This window comes from Mirounga leonina, unplaced genomic scaffold, assembly GCF_011800145.1.
Source record: "Mirounga leonina isolate KUSES-001 unplaced genomic scaffold, KU_Mleo_1.0 Mir_115, whole genome shotgun sequence".
Classification (NCBI taxonomy): domain Eukaryota; kingdom Metazoa; phylum Chordata; class Mammalia; order Carnivora; family Phocidae; genus Mirounga; species Mirounga leonina.
In genome coordinates this window covers 37993012-38006241 of record NW_023270268.1, presented here as the reverse complement: position 1 = coordinate 38006241, position 13230 = coordinate 37993012, and the positions used below count along the sequence as shown (strand labels likewise).

Sequence of the window (13230 nt, the reverse complement as noted above, 5' to 3'; positions counted from 1 at the left end):
TCTTTCTTTCTTTCTTTCTTTCTTTCTTTCTTTCTTTCTTTCTTTCTCTCTGCGAGCATGAGCAAGGGAAGGGGCAGAGGGAGAGGGAGAGAATCCTTAAGCAGACTCCGCACTGAGCGTGGAGCCTGATGCAGGGCTCGATCCCAGGACCCCGATATCATGACCTGAGCCAAAATCAAGAGTTGGCCGCTTAACCAAATGAGCCATCCAGGTGCCCCCTGTGTGTTTTTGTTTTTATTTTTATTTCTCCCCCTTCTTTTCTTCCTCACCCAGAAAACTGAAGGATGCCCAAGCTGGAGAATATGTACAGCATTATGCCATTTTCATTAATTTTTTTTTTTTAAAGATTATATTTATTTATTTGAGAGAGAGAATGAGATAGAGAGAAAGCATGAGAGGGGGGAGGGTCAGAGGGAGAAGCAGACTCCCTGCTGAGCAGGGAGCCCGATGCGGGACTCGATCCCGGGACTCCAGGATCATGACCTGAGCCGAAGGCAGTCGCTTAACCAACTGAGCCACCCAGGCGCCCGCCATTTTCATTAATTTTTAAAACAGGCACAAAAACACGACTGTGTATTTTGCGTGAATACATACACATTTATATAAAAGTATTTTGAATGGCACAGAAGGAAACCCACTAAAATTATGACAATGGTTGCTTCTGAGAAAGGGGAAAATGGGGCCTGGGATGGGGACGATAAACCTCATTTTATTTGAAAATGATTTATTTTAGTAAAGGAGACATTAAAAATGTGTTGACAAAATGTTAACAATAATTAATTCTGGATGGCTGGTACCTAGGTGTTTGTTATATTACTCTATCTTTATATATATATATTTTTTTTTTCTTTTAATATCCTTAACAAAGAAAAATTGAGAGTAAAGACTGTAGATTCTTCAAGTGGAGGGGTCACCTTTGGAGAATATGCTTTACAAAGTCCTTGAGAGTGACTGTCTAGGAACTCTAAGCAAAGTTCACATCCCAGGGCACCAGATAATCTTGATTACTCACATTAAAATGAATAACAACTGTTGTGTTGTCTTGAAAGGGTTTCCTGCAGTATGCATCTCCCCTGCAATAGATTGCTCTTGGCCTTCAGTGCAAGATGGTATTTGTATCTGGTTACGGTAGACCCACAACTGGTATCGATCTCTGCATCCTTCCTTCCAAAGAGTTTTTGCCTGGGGATGTTGTTGGGATCAACAGGTGTTCAAAATTTCAGTGATGGAACCTCGTTCCTAGTGCTGAACATATGCCGATTTATCCCATTGGAAATGAGTATCCAGCTTGACCACAGAAAGGAATCAACAGAACTTTCTTAGTGCCAAAGAACTGAGAACTTACCAGTGAAACAAGACTGCCCTCCTTGCCCCTCTTTGCTTATCTTGTTGCAGAAAGACCCCAGGGCAGTTTTCCTCAGTTCTTGTAAATTTTAGCCCCTGGCTTGCTGTCACTGTCTTCAACACTCATCCTTGTCATAATTCATAGTAATTTCAGTATCTACATGGAGGATCCTGTTGGGTTTTGCAGCTCCCCCCGACTCCATTGTTCCTCTGCCACCCACTTCCACTGCATTATCCTGGCTCCCCCACAGTCTAGGTTACTGTCCTCACCCCACTGATTCGAGATTTCTGTCCTTACCCAGCTTAGAGTCCATGGTCCATCATTATGGTCACTCCTCTGCCTACATCCTCAACTCTCTTGGCTCTCTCTTCATAGTCCTTGCTTGGCAAACTTAGCCCACTCCCCCCATGCAGAGCGGTCCCACTTTTAGTTTATGTACCTCAAGTGGGCCCTCAGCACTCCTGACACTCCTGCTATACTTCCTTAATCCGTTTACACACCTCTCCTCTGTTCTCAAGACTCCTGATAGCTCCTCTCACATCCATGTTTGCTGCTGCTGACCTTGTTTTCTCTTTCACAAAAGAAAAATTTCATCTGCTCTCACAGCCTCACTACAACCCCACCTGCCCCTGCCTTCCCTCCTCTCAGTAGGCACAATGGTCCATACTCCTTTCTAAGGCTGGACCCCCCCCCCCCCCCGCATCTGTGCCTTAGAGCAAATCTTCCCTTGCCTACCCAATGACATTCTCCAGCATCTCTCCCTCTCTCCTACTTTATCAATTTTGCCCTCCCTGTGGGATTATTCCCATTGGCATGCAAACGAACCTTAATAGAGCCCATTTTAATTATCCTGCCTTGACCCCCACCCCCTCTTCCAGCTACCCACAAATTACTCTGTTCGTCTTTCCAGCAAAGCTCCTTGAAAAACTTGTCCCTATTCCTCTCACCCATTTTCTCTTGATCCTTCTCTTGCCGGGCTTTATCCCTGCTGCCTCACCAAAACAGCTTTGTCAGAGTCACCAGTGACCTCTGGTTGATAAGCCCAGTGGCCCGCTCTCAGTCATCTTCCTTTGCTCAGCAGCCACACCTGACTCGGCTGACTAGTTCTTCCTCCTTGAACACACTCTTTTCACTTGGCTTCTGGGTACCACACCCTTCTGATTGCGTCCTACTTCCTGACTCAGTCCCTACCTTGGTTTGACCGTATCTGGAAGACCTGATGACATCAGAGTGCCCCAGGGGTGAATCCTTCTACCTCTTCCCTTTTTTACTCTGTGGGTGGAAGAGCCTCAGAGCTTTGAACTACCCTCCACACAGTTTATCTACACATTTACACAGTCACTCTTCTTGCAAGGACAATCAACATTAAATTAATATAGCTCAGAATGGTGTTTTGTTTTGGCTGGAAATTTTTCAGTGATTGATAGACTGCTTATATTTAAGATTACAGATGTGGCATCACATTTTTGTAATTTTCTGATCACAGGCTAACTAGAGATTGCATGCAAAAAAATAAATACAACAAAAAAGCCCAGAGGAGTTCTCCAAGAGCTATCTCAGTGAGAATGTTTAAAAATTAAATTGCAATTTCTGCTATCAGCTTCACAGACTGTGGCTTTGGAACTTCTAATACTCACGCTATTTAAGCCCCTAGCAATTAGAATATAGCCATGACCAAGCCAAAATATCCTTTTGAGACTCTTGCTCTACAGTTTTTGCCATGGGGTGTGTATGTCTTTGACAAAAAAGGCAAATAGCACTGGAAACACTGCTTCTTATCACAGAAAAAAAAATTTATGGCCCTGAACTCACCAACGTGGAAAGCCATGTTTATGTTAAAGCATCTGTTGACCCTTGAGTATGAGATAATTACTTAAGATGACTATAAACCAACCACTGTTGGTGGTTGTGGGTTTGTTTTGTCTTTTAAATCACTGACTTTTTGTCATCTGTAAAATGAAATTCTTATGCCATTCAGTGGAGATCTCATGTAGTTGAAAAGGTAAAACGAATCTGATTGCGAGACTTTATGACCAAATACTTGAATGAATAAATTAAAAGAAGGTGTGAACTGGAAATGAAATGGGGCTTTTGTTAGAATCCTGCTGAATGCTTTTGTAGCCATTTCTTCTACCTGTTCAGGGAACAAGGAAGGAAACATTAAGAATTATATGGAGGAAATTATGGTGAAGAAAGTTGTATGAGAAAATGAAAACTCATTTTCTTCATCAGCGCCTTGTGTTTCAAGGTTGCCTTGAAGTATATAAGTATATAAAGTTTTCACGTGGGAAACAAAAACTCAGTGACTCTGAGAAGAGATGATTCAGTAATTACTCAGCCTAATCAGTATAAATAGTTGATCTGGATTTTTCAGGACCCAAACTGAATTATCTATAAATTAACTGCACAGTTGCCAAACAATCCCTTCAGTTGAAACTTCATAGAAGCATTCTACATACTGAGATTATTCTGTTGTATTATTTGTGAAGAATGATATTTCAGATGTTTCTTTGTCAAGCACTATCTGTGGGTGCCGTGGTGTTTTACAGTTTGCAAATGTGTGCTAAGGTCCAGTCAGGACTGGTATTCTTTATAAGCAATGATTTACCAATTAATAAGACTGACTCAACATTTTGCAACTTTGTTGAGATAAACTCCCTAGGGATAAGATTGTGTACCCTCATGAATTGTGGGACAATAAATACTTCCATTTTATTAGGAATTCATTATGGTAGAAAACCTTTCCTGAGTTCAGATTTGAGGGAAGAAAAGCATCATCTTGGGTATTACACTTTTTATCTGCTCACTTCAGTAATTGGCTCGATGGGAAGACTTCAGATACTGTTTCCATGACATGGTTTTCCAATTGGTGCTTTTCTCTCCAGGTTCCCGAGGGCAAAGTGGTAGTTCTGAATTTCCGATTCATAGACCTCGAGAGTGACAATCTGTGCCGTTACGACTTTGTGGATGTGTACAGTGGTCACGCCAACGGCCAGCGTATCGGGCGCTTCTGTGGCACGTTCCGGCCTGGAGCCCTTGTGTCCAGTGGTAACAAGATGATGGTGCAGATGATTTCCGATGCCAACACAGCTGGGAATGGCTTCATGGCCATGTTCTCTGCTGCTGAACCAAATGAAAGAGGTACCGTTTCCACATAATGGCAGTCACAGCAGTAATCAGGCTCACAGTTATTGGATGCCTCCTGTGTGTTAGGCTCTATCCCAGGCACTTTATATGTGTTTACTCCTTTAACCTAAAGTTGAAGAGCAGTTCTCCTCAAACGGAGCTAATAAATGCCACCTAACTACCAAGAGACCATTCCAACAAGTCTCTTTTTTTTTAAAGCCATGTGATTCTTACCAAAATTCAAATATAGAAATTCCTGGAATAAAAATGCGAAGCTTACATACACATATACACATACCCCTTCACTCCATTATAGTCCCATCTTATGGTTCCCATACCTTTCTATCTACACTCATATGTATATACTTCAGTAGCTTTTTAAAAATCTAAGTGGGATCATACATTCACATTGTTTCACAACTTTTTTTTTTTTTTTTCACTTAAAACTATGTGTTGGAGTGTTTTCATGTTGGTACATATGAGTACCCATGGGTAGAAACCTCTCCCCTGAAGAGATAACTGCAGTGGGCCAGATCTGTTAAATTTGGAGACTTTTGCTTGCGGGCATTTCCTAATCTGCTCTTGCTTCGAGCTGTTGTGCAGCATTTTGGTTTGAGATGTCAGGGGACAGGATCTGGGGCTGACAGAGCAGCCAGACATTTGGGAGGAAATGCTGGCTGGGAGCTACAGAGGAATTGAGGCACAAAATATACAGATAAAAGCCACCTAGATCTTTGGTTGACAGCCAAACTCTACGTATGCAGAGGAGAGTCTAGTTGGCCTGGCACAAAAGCAGCAGCTGAAGGGATGAAAGTGAACAGAGATTACAGCTGTTGCCCACGGCCAGGGAGATGACTTTGAGCTTGATTGAGCCTAGGCAAGTGAAATGCCTGCTAGAACACAAATCCTTTTTCTATGGAACACAACAGAATCTAGAGTCTCTGTAATGTGTCATTCATAATATCCAGTATCGTCATGTGATAAAACCAGAAAAGTGTATCTGTATTCAAGAAAAAAGGTCAATAAAAACTGATCCCAAGATAACTCAGATGTGGCAGTTAGCAGACAAGCACTTAAAGCAACTATTGTAACTGTCTAAGGACTTAAAGAGAAATAGATGTATAGTAAGTAAACAGGTTGAGAATTTCAGAAGAGAAACAGAACTATAAAACTATAAACTATAAAAAAAGAATAAAAGAGTAATTCTAGAACTGAAAGATACAGAATCTGAAATTTAATAATATACCTGGTGGGCTTACAAGCAGATTGGAGATGGCAGAAGAGTCGGTGGATCCGAATAGAAATGAGCCAATCTGAAGAACCCGGAGGAAAAAGATGAAAGGAAAAGAGCCTGAGAGACCAGTGAGGCAATATCAAGTGGTCTCACGAGTGTAATTTGTATCCCACAAGAGACGGAGAGTAGTGCAGGGAAAATGTCTGGAGAAATAACGGCTTGAAGCTGCCCAGATTCAATGAAGAACATCAATTTATAGAGCCAAGAAGATGAACAAACCCCAACCAGGATAAATAAAAATAAAGCCACACTGAGGAACATCAAAATCACAGAAATCTAAATATAAAGAGAAAATCTTAAAATCAACGGGATGAAAATCAAGTCACGTACAAGGGAACAATGGTGTGAAGGATGGCTTTCTTTTAATTAGAATCTAAGAACAGCATTCTTAAAGTGCTGGAGTAAAACTATCAACCCAGAATTCTATAGCCAGTCTTCAGAAATGAAAGTGAATGAAAGACATTTCTTGCATCCCGAGAAATATTAAAGGAAGTTCCTCAAGTTGAAGGGAGATGGCCCCACAGGGTCACACGAACGTAATGGAAGGATTGGAGGCCACTGGAAATGGTAAATATAAAAGACTATATGTTATTTCATGTTCTTAATTTCTTTACATGTATCTGTTCAAAACAGGACCAAAAAAAAAACCCTTTAACACTGTATTGTGGAATATGGAATGTATGATAGAATATATATGACAATAATAGAACAGAGGTAGAGGTTAAGGAGAGGTAAATGGAACTTTACTGTTGCATACACACACACACACACACACAATACGTGAAGAAATACAATAGTAACTCTAAGCAGATTGTGATAAATTAAAGATGCACACTGTAATCCCTAGAGTACCCATTAAAAATGCAAGAGTTATAGCTAAAAGCCAAAAGGTTAAAACAGAATACTAAAATTTTTCAACTAACCCAAAGAAGGCAGGAAAGGAAAAACAGATGAAACAAGAGAAAGGTGAGACAAATAGAGCAAAGTAGCCAATGGCGCACCAAACCCAAGCATATCAATAAATACATTGATTGCCAAGGATTAAATACTCCAGTTAGAAAACAGAGATTATTAGAACAGTTTACAAAGCAAGGCCTAACTATACATTGTCCACAAGAAAGCACTTGAAATACAAACTAGGTTGAATGTAAAAAGATGGGAAAATACGTACCATGCACACATTATTAAAGTTAATAAAGATCCCAATAAATATGAACATGGGCAAACACTTGAACAGACACTTCACAAAGGAAGATACATGAATGATTAATAAGTACATGAAAAACTGCTCAGTATCCTTTGTTAACAAGGTAATGCAAACTAAAACCACATTGGGATACCGTTACAAACCCACCAGATTGGCTAAACCAACTGACATCATCAAATGATGGCAAGGATGTGCTATGACCAAAGTGCTTGTACCTGGAGAGGTATAAAATTCTACAGCCTCGAGAGGAAAATCTTTCATAGTTTCTTCTGAAGTTAAACATCTACATCCATTCTCGGCCCAGGAATTGCTTTTCTGGGTATTTGTGCAAGAAAAATGAAAATGCTTGTCCACAAAGAGATTTGTACAAAACAGTTCACGGCACCTTCATTTACAATAGCCCAAACCAGAAACATCCAACAGAGGAAGAGGTAGACACATTGTGTTTCCACACACCAGAATCACAGAGCAGAGTAAAAGAACAAACTACCAACCTGCACGGCAGTATGAATGCATCTCAGACATTGTGCTAACAAGCAAGGGAAGCCAGACGCAGAAGAGTCCACAATACATGATTCCATGTATATGAAGGTGTAGAATAAAACTAATCTAAGGTGAAATTTTTCAGAAAAGTGGTGTGGAGAGTTGGCAGACTGACTGGGAAGGGGTACAGGAGTTTGGTGGGAAATGGATTCTGTATGGTCACAGGAGTGTGGCTTACATAAGGGGATTAATTTTTCAAATTAGTACAGCTAAGATTTGTGCATTTCACAGTGAATGAATTTACCTTTGAAATCTGTAAAATAATAATAATAATAATGAAGCAGGTGGTAGGGATTGGATAGTGGTATTAATAAAAAGAACAGTAGAATGATGATAAAATTGTTGAAATTAATTATTGGATGCATAGAAGCTTATACTATTATTCTATTTACTTTGTATCTGCTTGAAATTTTCCGCGAATAAAGTTTCAGAAATTATCCAACCTCAATTTTTATAATGTGTTTTCTTAGAGATGCCTTTTAAGAATGATTATCTTCTGTGTCAAAGAAATATTTAATTTGAAGTTTATTAGTTCCCTTAGTTTCAATTCAGTTTTTCTGTTAGTTAAATTCAAATAAAATTAAATTAGAACTTTGTATTAAAATACGTTCTAAAATTACTCCTGTTGACCTATCAGTACATATGCATGGAATGTCTGAAATGATGTTTCTCAAATATTAGTTGTGGTTAGTTTTAGGTGGTTGAATTTGGGGTAATTTTCTTTTTCTTCTTGATGCTCTTCTAGTATTGCTGAAAATTTATAAACACTGTTTTTACAGACAAAAATTATTCTTAAAAATTATTAAAGATGTGTAGCATATAGAGTTTTCTGGTAATGAGATTTTTCTCTGCCAACTAATTCAAATTTTGTCCGTGGGCATGCGTTTTAATCCTATTAATAAATACCTCTGCCTTGAGGGTTCTTTAAAATCTATGTAATTTGTTGAGCCAGCATGATTTCTGAATGCGTTCATGCCCAAATGTTTTGTCTTTACTTGACCAAAGGAAAGAAAGAAAGAAAAGAAGCTATAGCCCTGACTCCACTCCTATGCTCTCTTGTGCTGATGTGATATGTTAAGTAATAGAGATCTTCAGTGTGTGTGGCGGGTGGGGGAATGTAAGAGGCTGTGTAACCGTATTTTAAGAAAAAATTTTAAGAGCTTCTGCCATTGCCTTTATTTACTGTATTATTACCAATATTCCAAATGCCCAGTCTCCTTATGGTAGCACTGCCATAACCTGTAGCAGGATATAAACTTGGATTTTTTTTCCATACTTAAAAACTTCAGGAGATCAGTATTGTGGAGGACGCCTTGAAAGACCTTCTGGCTCTTTTAAAACCCCCAACTGGCCAGACCGAGATTACCCTGCAGGAGTCACTTGTGTGTGGCACATTGTAGCCCCAAAGAATCAGGTAAGATTCCCTAAAAACATGAAGAAGGCATGCATGTGTGAATTGCCTAGGTGGTGCGAGGGGCCCGTCTCTCAAGAGCGTAGCATGCAGGATGAGGAAGGCCCTGCTGGACACACGTATCTCTTCAAACAAAGACCCAGATTGAAATTACTTTTGCCCTATTTGACTTGCAAAAGTCCTGCATTTAATTTCCTAGTATATAAATACAATTTTCAAATTTCAGTACAAATAGTAAACAAATCCCTGTGAGATTGTTGAACCCCGTGGAAGATGTTATAAACAGCAGTGACCGAGTGTGGGACGATTGGAATCCCCAAGTATATGTAGGCTTTAGGTTACCATTTGTTCACGTGGCAAATGCATTGTGACAGCTTCACCTGGACGAAGTTGATGCAAACACACCACATCTTCCCCTCAAAGAACGAGTCTGAAAACTAATCTGCTTTGTGGGTATTTTTTTGGTTGTTGTTTAACATAAAATTTGTGCAGGTTCCCCACAAATAACTTTATTCATTGCTGTAAAACAATCAACAGAGAGGGTCTGATTTTCCAGTGCCTATTAGTTTGTGGTTATGTGAAATTTTACCATTTCTGGGAACCACTTTCAGATATGAATTGCAGGACGAAACGTAGCATGGGGATAGACCACTCCTACTTTGTGGACTTTGGAAAATAACTTTTAAAAAATTATTATTGTTACAAACACTACAGACTGTACTCAAACATTAGAGTGTGAGCATTACAATACTGTTTAAAAAAAAACTTTTCTAGGACACCTGGGTGGCTCAGTTGGTGAAGCGACCCACTCTTGATTTTGGCTCAGGTCATGATCTCAGGGTCCTGGGATCGAGGTGTCGGACTCCCCACTCAGCAGGGAGTCTGCTTCTGTCTCTCTGCCCCTTCCCCCGACTCGTGTGTGCACACACTCTCTCTAAAATAAATAAATCTTTTTTTTTTTTTAAGATTTTATTTATTTATTTGAGAGAGAGAGAACATGAGAGGGGGGAGGGTCAGAGGGAGAAGCAGACTCCCCGCCAAGCAGGGAGCCCGATGCGGGACTCGATCCAGGGACTCCAGGATCATGACCTGAGCCGAAGGCAGTCGCTTAACCAACTGAGCCACCCAGGCGCCCAATAAATAAATCTTTAAAAAATTTTTCTGAACTGATCTTTTGTATCACTTACACAAATACTGTTTGCCATATATTGATTTTTAAATGGAAAATTATTCAAGCAAATACACCATTCAAGTTAGTGATTTGAACACACACACACACACACACACTTTGATCATAATCCCCAAACCCAGTTTTATTTTTAAGAACAAAAATATGGTCATTTACTTAATGATGAAAGATTCTACACATTTATTGAATTTTTAATAGTTTAAAATAACAGCATTTAAGCCATTATATAGTTCTTGAGATTGTACTGGTCATTTGTCTCTGTGACATTTGGAAAATATATTAATTAGCCCAAATAATTTCAGCTTAATTATCCTTGCAGATTACAATTCAGCATCTTTTTTCCAGTGTTCATCTCTTTGATTATTTAAACTTAAACACATTTTCCTAATGTGATTTTTGGCTTCAGCCAAGTAGTTTTTAGTCATTGTTGTAATGAAATCACTGGAAGCACTGTCAAAGAAGAAGAACATAATGGGAAGATTAAGTCCTAAGTAATTTCTTTTTTTTTTTTTTTTTTTAGATTTTTTATTTATTTATTTGAGAGAGAGAGAATGAGAGAGAGAGCATGAGAGGAAAGAGAGTCAGAGGGAGAAGCAGACTCCCTGCTCAGCAGGGAGCCTGATGTGGGACTCGATCCCGGGACTCCAGGATCATGACCTGAGCCGAAGGCAGTTGCTTAACCAACTGAGCCACCCAGGCGCCCAGTCCTAAGTAATTTCTATGCAAATCTATGAGCATTTTCTTCTGCCAACAACTTACCTTCATTTTTTAAATCATAGCTTTTCCCTTTATTCTCCTATTTATTTACTTATTTTTTAATCTTCCCTCCAAAAGTTGTTATGTGACTAATTTCTAAGTAGAGAAAGTTCAGCCAATTTTTAATAATCTGGAAAGCATTTTATTATTAAATGGTGAGCAGTTATTGAACCCAAAGAGGAACTATTTCAATATAATTTAAAGCAGTGCTAAATATGAATAAGCTGTTATTCACCCATAACTGGTGCTGACTTTTTAAAGGTGGGTAACTACATAGATATGTGGCAATTATGTTCAAAGCCAAAATTTATCTTTGGTCCCTCTGTGATGCTGTTGCTGTTACCATCTTCATCCAATTACTGTGTGTGATCACAGTCTTCTTTAGCTAATAACTAGGGCCTGTTCTAACAGGAATTAATGCCCATTATCTTCCCTAAGCAGCAGGGAGGGTTGCCTTGCCTGCCCACCTGCTGCCCAGCAAAAGTAGGGACCAGCTCTCTGGGTCCATGGGTATTTATGAACCCAGCGTGATTTCCTTTGATTCACACATTGGAGGTGCTCTGGAAAAATCTGCTTGTGAGGGGAATGATTGCCTATTAAACCAAAACTTCCTATTAACTTGAATAACTTAGGACACTATTATTGGTACTAGTGCAAAAAAATAAAGAAATCCTTAAGAAATCTAACACTGACTTTGTTTATCAGTGCTTTCATGCAACCTCTTCAGAAATCAACCACATCACCAAATAGTCTGTCCTCAACTCAGTAGGCACACTTTTCAAACATACTTCAAGACGACTCGCAGTCAGTCCCCACTTCCTGAATCTCTGGTCCTAAGGAATTTGCCTGCTTACATGTGATAAGAATGTCATTCTCCTTCCCTCGAAAGAGGAACAACTCTATCCACCACCTCACCTACCCAAGCACGTAACACATACACCACACCTCAACACATCTCAGAGAAGAATGAAGTTGGTATATACCTCTACTTCCCACTCCAACACGTATCCAATTATGGTCTTAAGGTAGGTTGTTAGGGTTACATGGTGTTCCCATACATTTGTAACTGTAGGTGAACAGATCTCTTAAATTTAAGTTCTTAACTAAGGATAGTCTTTTGAAATTATTAAAAATAAAGAATACCACAGTTTTGTTAACTACAGAAGAAATATGAAAACAACAAGAAACAATTCAGACAGAATGAATGCATTCTTTACTAAGGAAAATCCTACAGATCTGGGGAGAGGAAGACTCCCGTATGAGCTTATTCCTCAGGGCTATCTTGATGTTTCTAATGTTGTGCTTTCTCTAAAGCTTATAGAATTAAAATTTGAGAAGTTTGATGTTGAGCGTGATAACTATTGCCGATACGATTTTGTGGCTGTGTTCAATGGTGGAGAAGTCAATGACGCTAAAAGAATCGGCAAGTATTGTGGCGATAGTCCACCTGCGTAAGTAGTGCTGTTTTATTTCCCTAATGTTTTAGTGGCTCTAAACTTCTTTTTTATTCAATTGCCCAGTTACATTTTATTTTCTGGAAGATTCTGTGCTGTTGTTGTTTTCTTCACAAATCCTTGGGTTCCATGGCAGTAGAGTCCCATAGAGCACTAGCACAAAGAGTCGCCAACCCAGAGAGTGAGGTGACATTAATGAGTCTGTAGCAAGACCTCGACAGGCAAACAGATAACAGAAGCAGAGTTCGTGATGCCCCAGAGTCAGATGCTAGCCAGATACCTGGATACGTCACTGCCTTACAAAGGTGAGCTCAAGCATCAGAGTGGAAAGGGGGAAGTTCTGAGAAAAAAGCAGGGGCTAAAATTTGGAGATCCAGACAAGGAAACCTGGACACTCATGACAGACCCAGATGATTTTACCTGATCAGAGACCTGTCCTGGACCTTTTGGGGCTTTGTGCCTTTCCTCACATTGTTGCTCAAACTTGTGCTCGGTGAGCCTGAAAGGCACCGTGTATTTATCGACAAACATTTATGGAGCTAAGAGCTCTGCCACTCACAAGCTATGTGACGTTGGGCAAGTTGCTGAATTCCTCTATTCTGTACTGGTGCAATGCAAGACTGTATTTGGGGGCAGGATATTTCATGCCTTCACATACAACACTAGGGAAATTACTACAGCGTGGGGCATCTGGCTTGCTTAGTGGGTGGAGCTTGCAACTCTTGACCTCAGGGTTTTAACTTTGAGCTCCATGTTGGGTGTAGAGATTATTTAAAAAAAAATCTTTAAAAAAAAAGGAAATTACTACAGCTTGCTGTCCAACTCACCATTATGCCAATTTAAATACCCTCTCTACTCTGTTGCTTAAACATAATTAGATTATGTGCATCCCTTGATTTTACATG

At 39.6% G+C, this 13230-nt stretch overlaps 1 protein-coding gene across 1 annotated transcript in view; it reads left to right on the top strand.

Annotated features, from left to right (window-relative positions):
* The window catches only part of PCOLCE2 (procollagen C-endopeptidase enhancer 2), a 71306-nt gene that overhangs the window by 37859 nt on the left and 20217 nt on the right, over positions 1 to 13230 (top strand). Inside the window, exons 3-5 of the mRNA XM_034996287.1 lie at positions 4231 to 4486; positions 8805 to 8929; positions 12186 to 12322. Coding sequence (XP_034852178.1) covers positions 4231 to 4486; positions 8805 to 8929; positions 12186 to 12322 — 518 coding nt within the window. The remainder of the gene's footprint in view (positions 1 to 4230; positions 4487 to 8804; positions 8930 to 12185; positions 12323 to 13230) is intronic.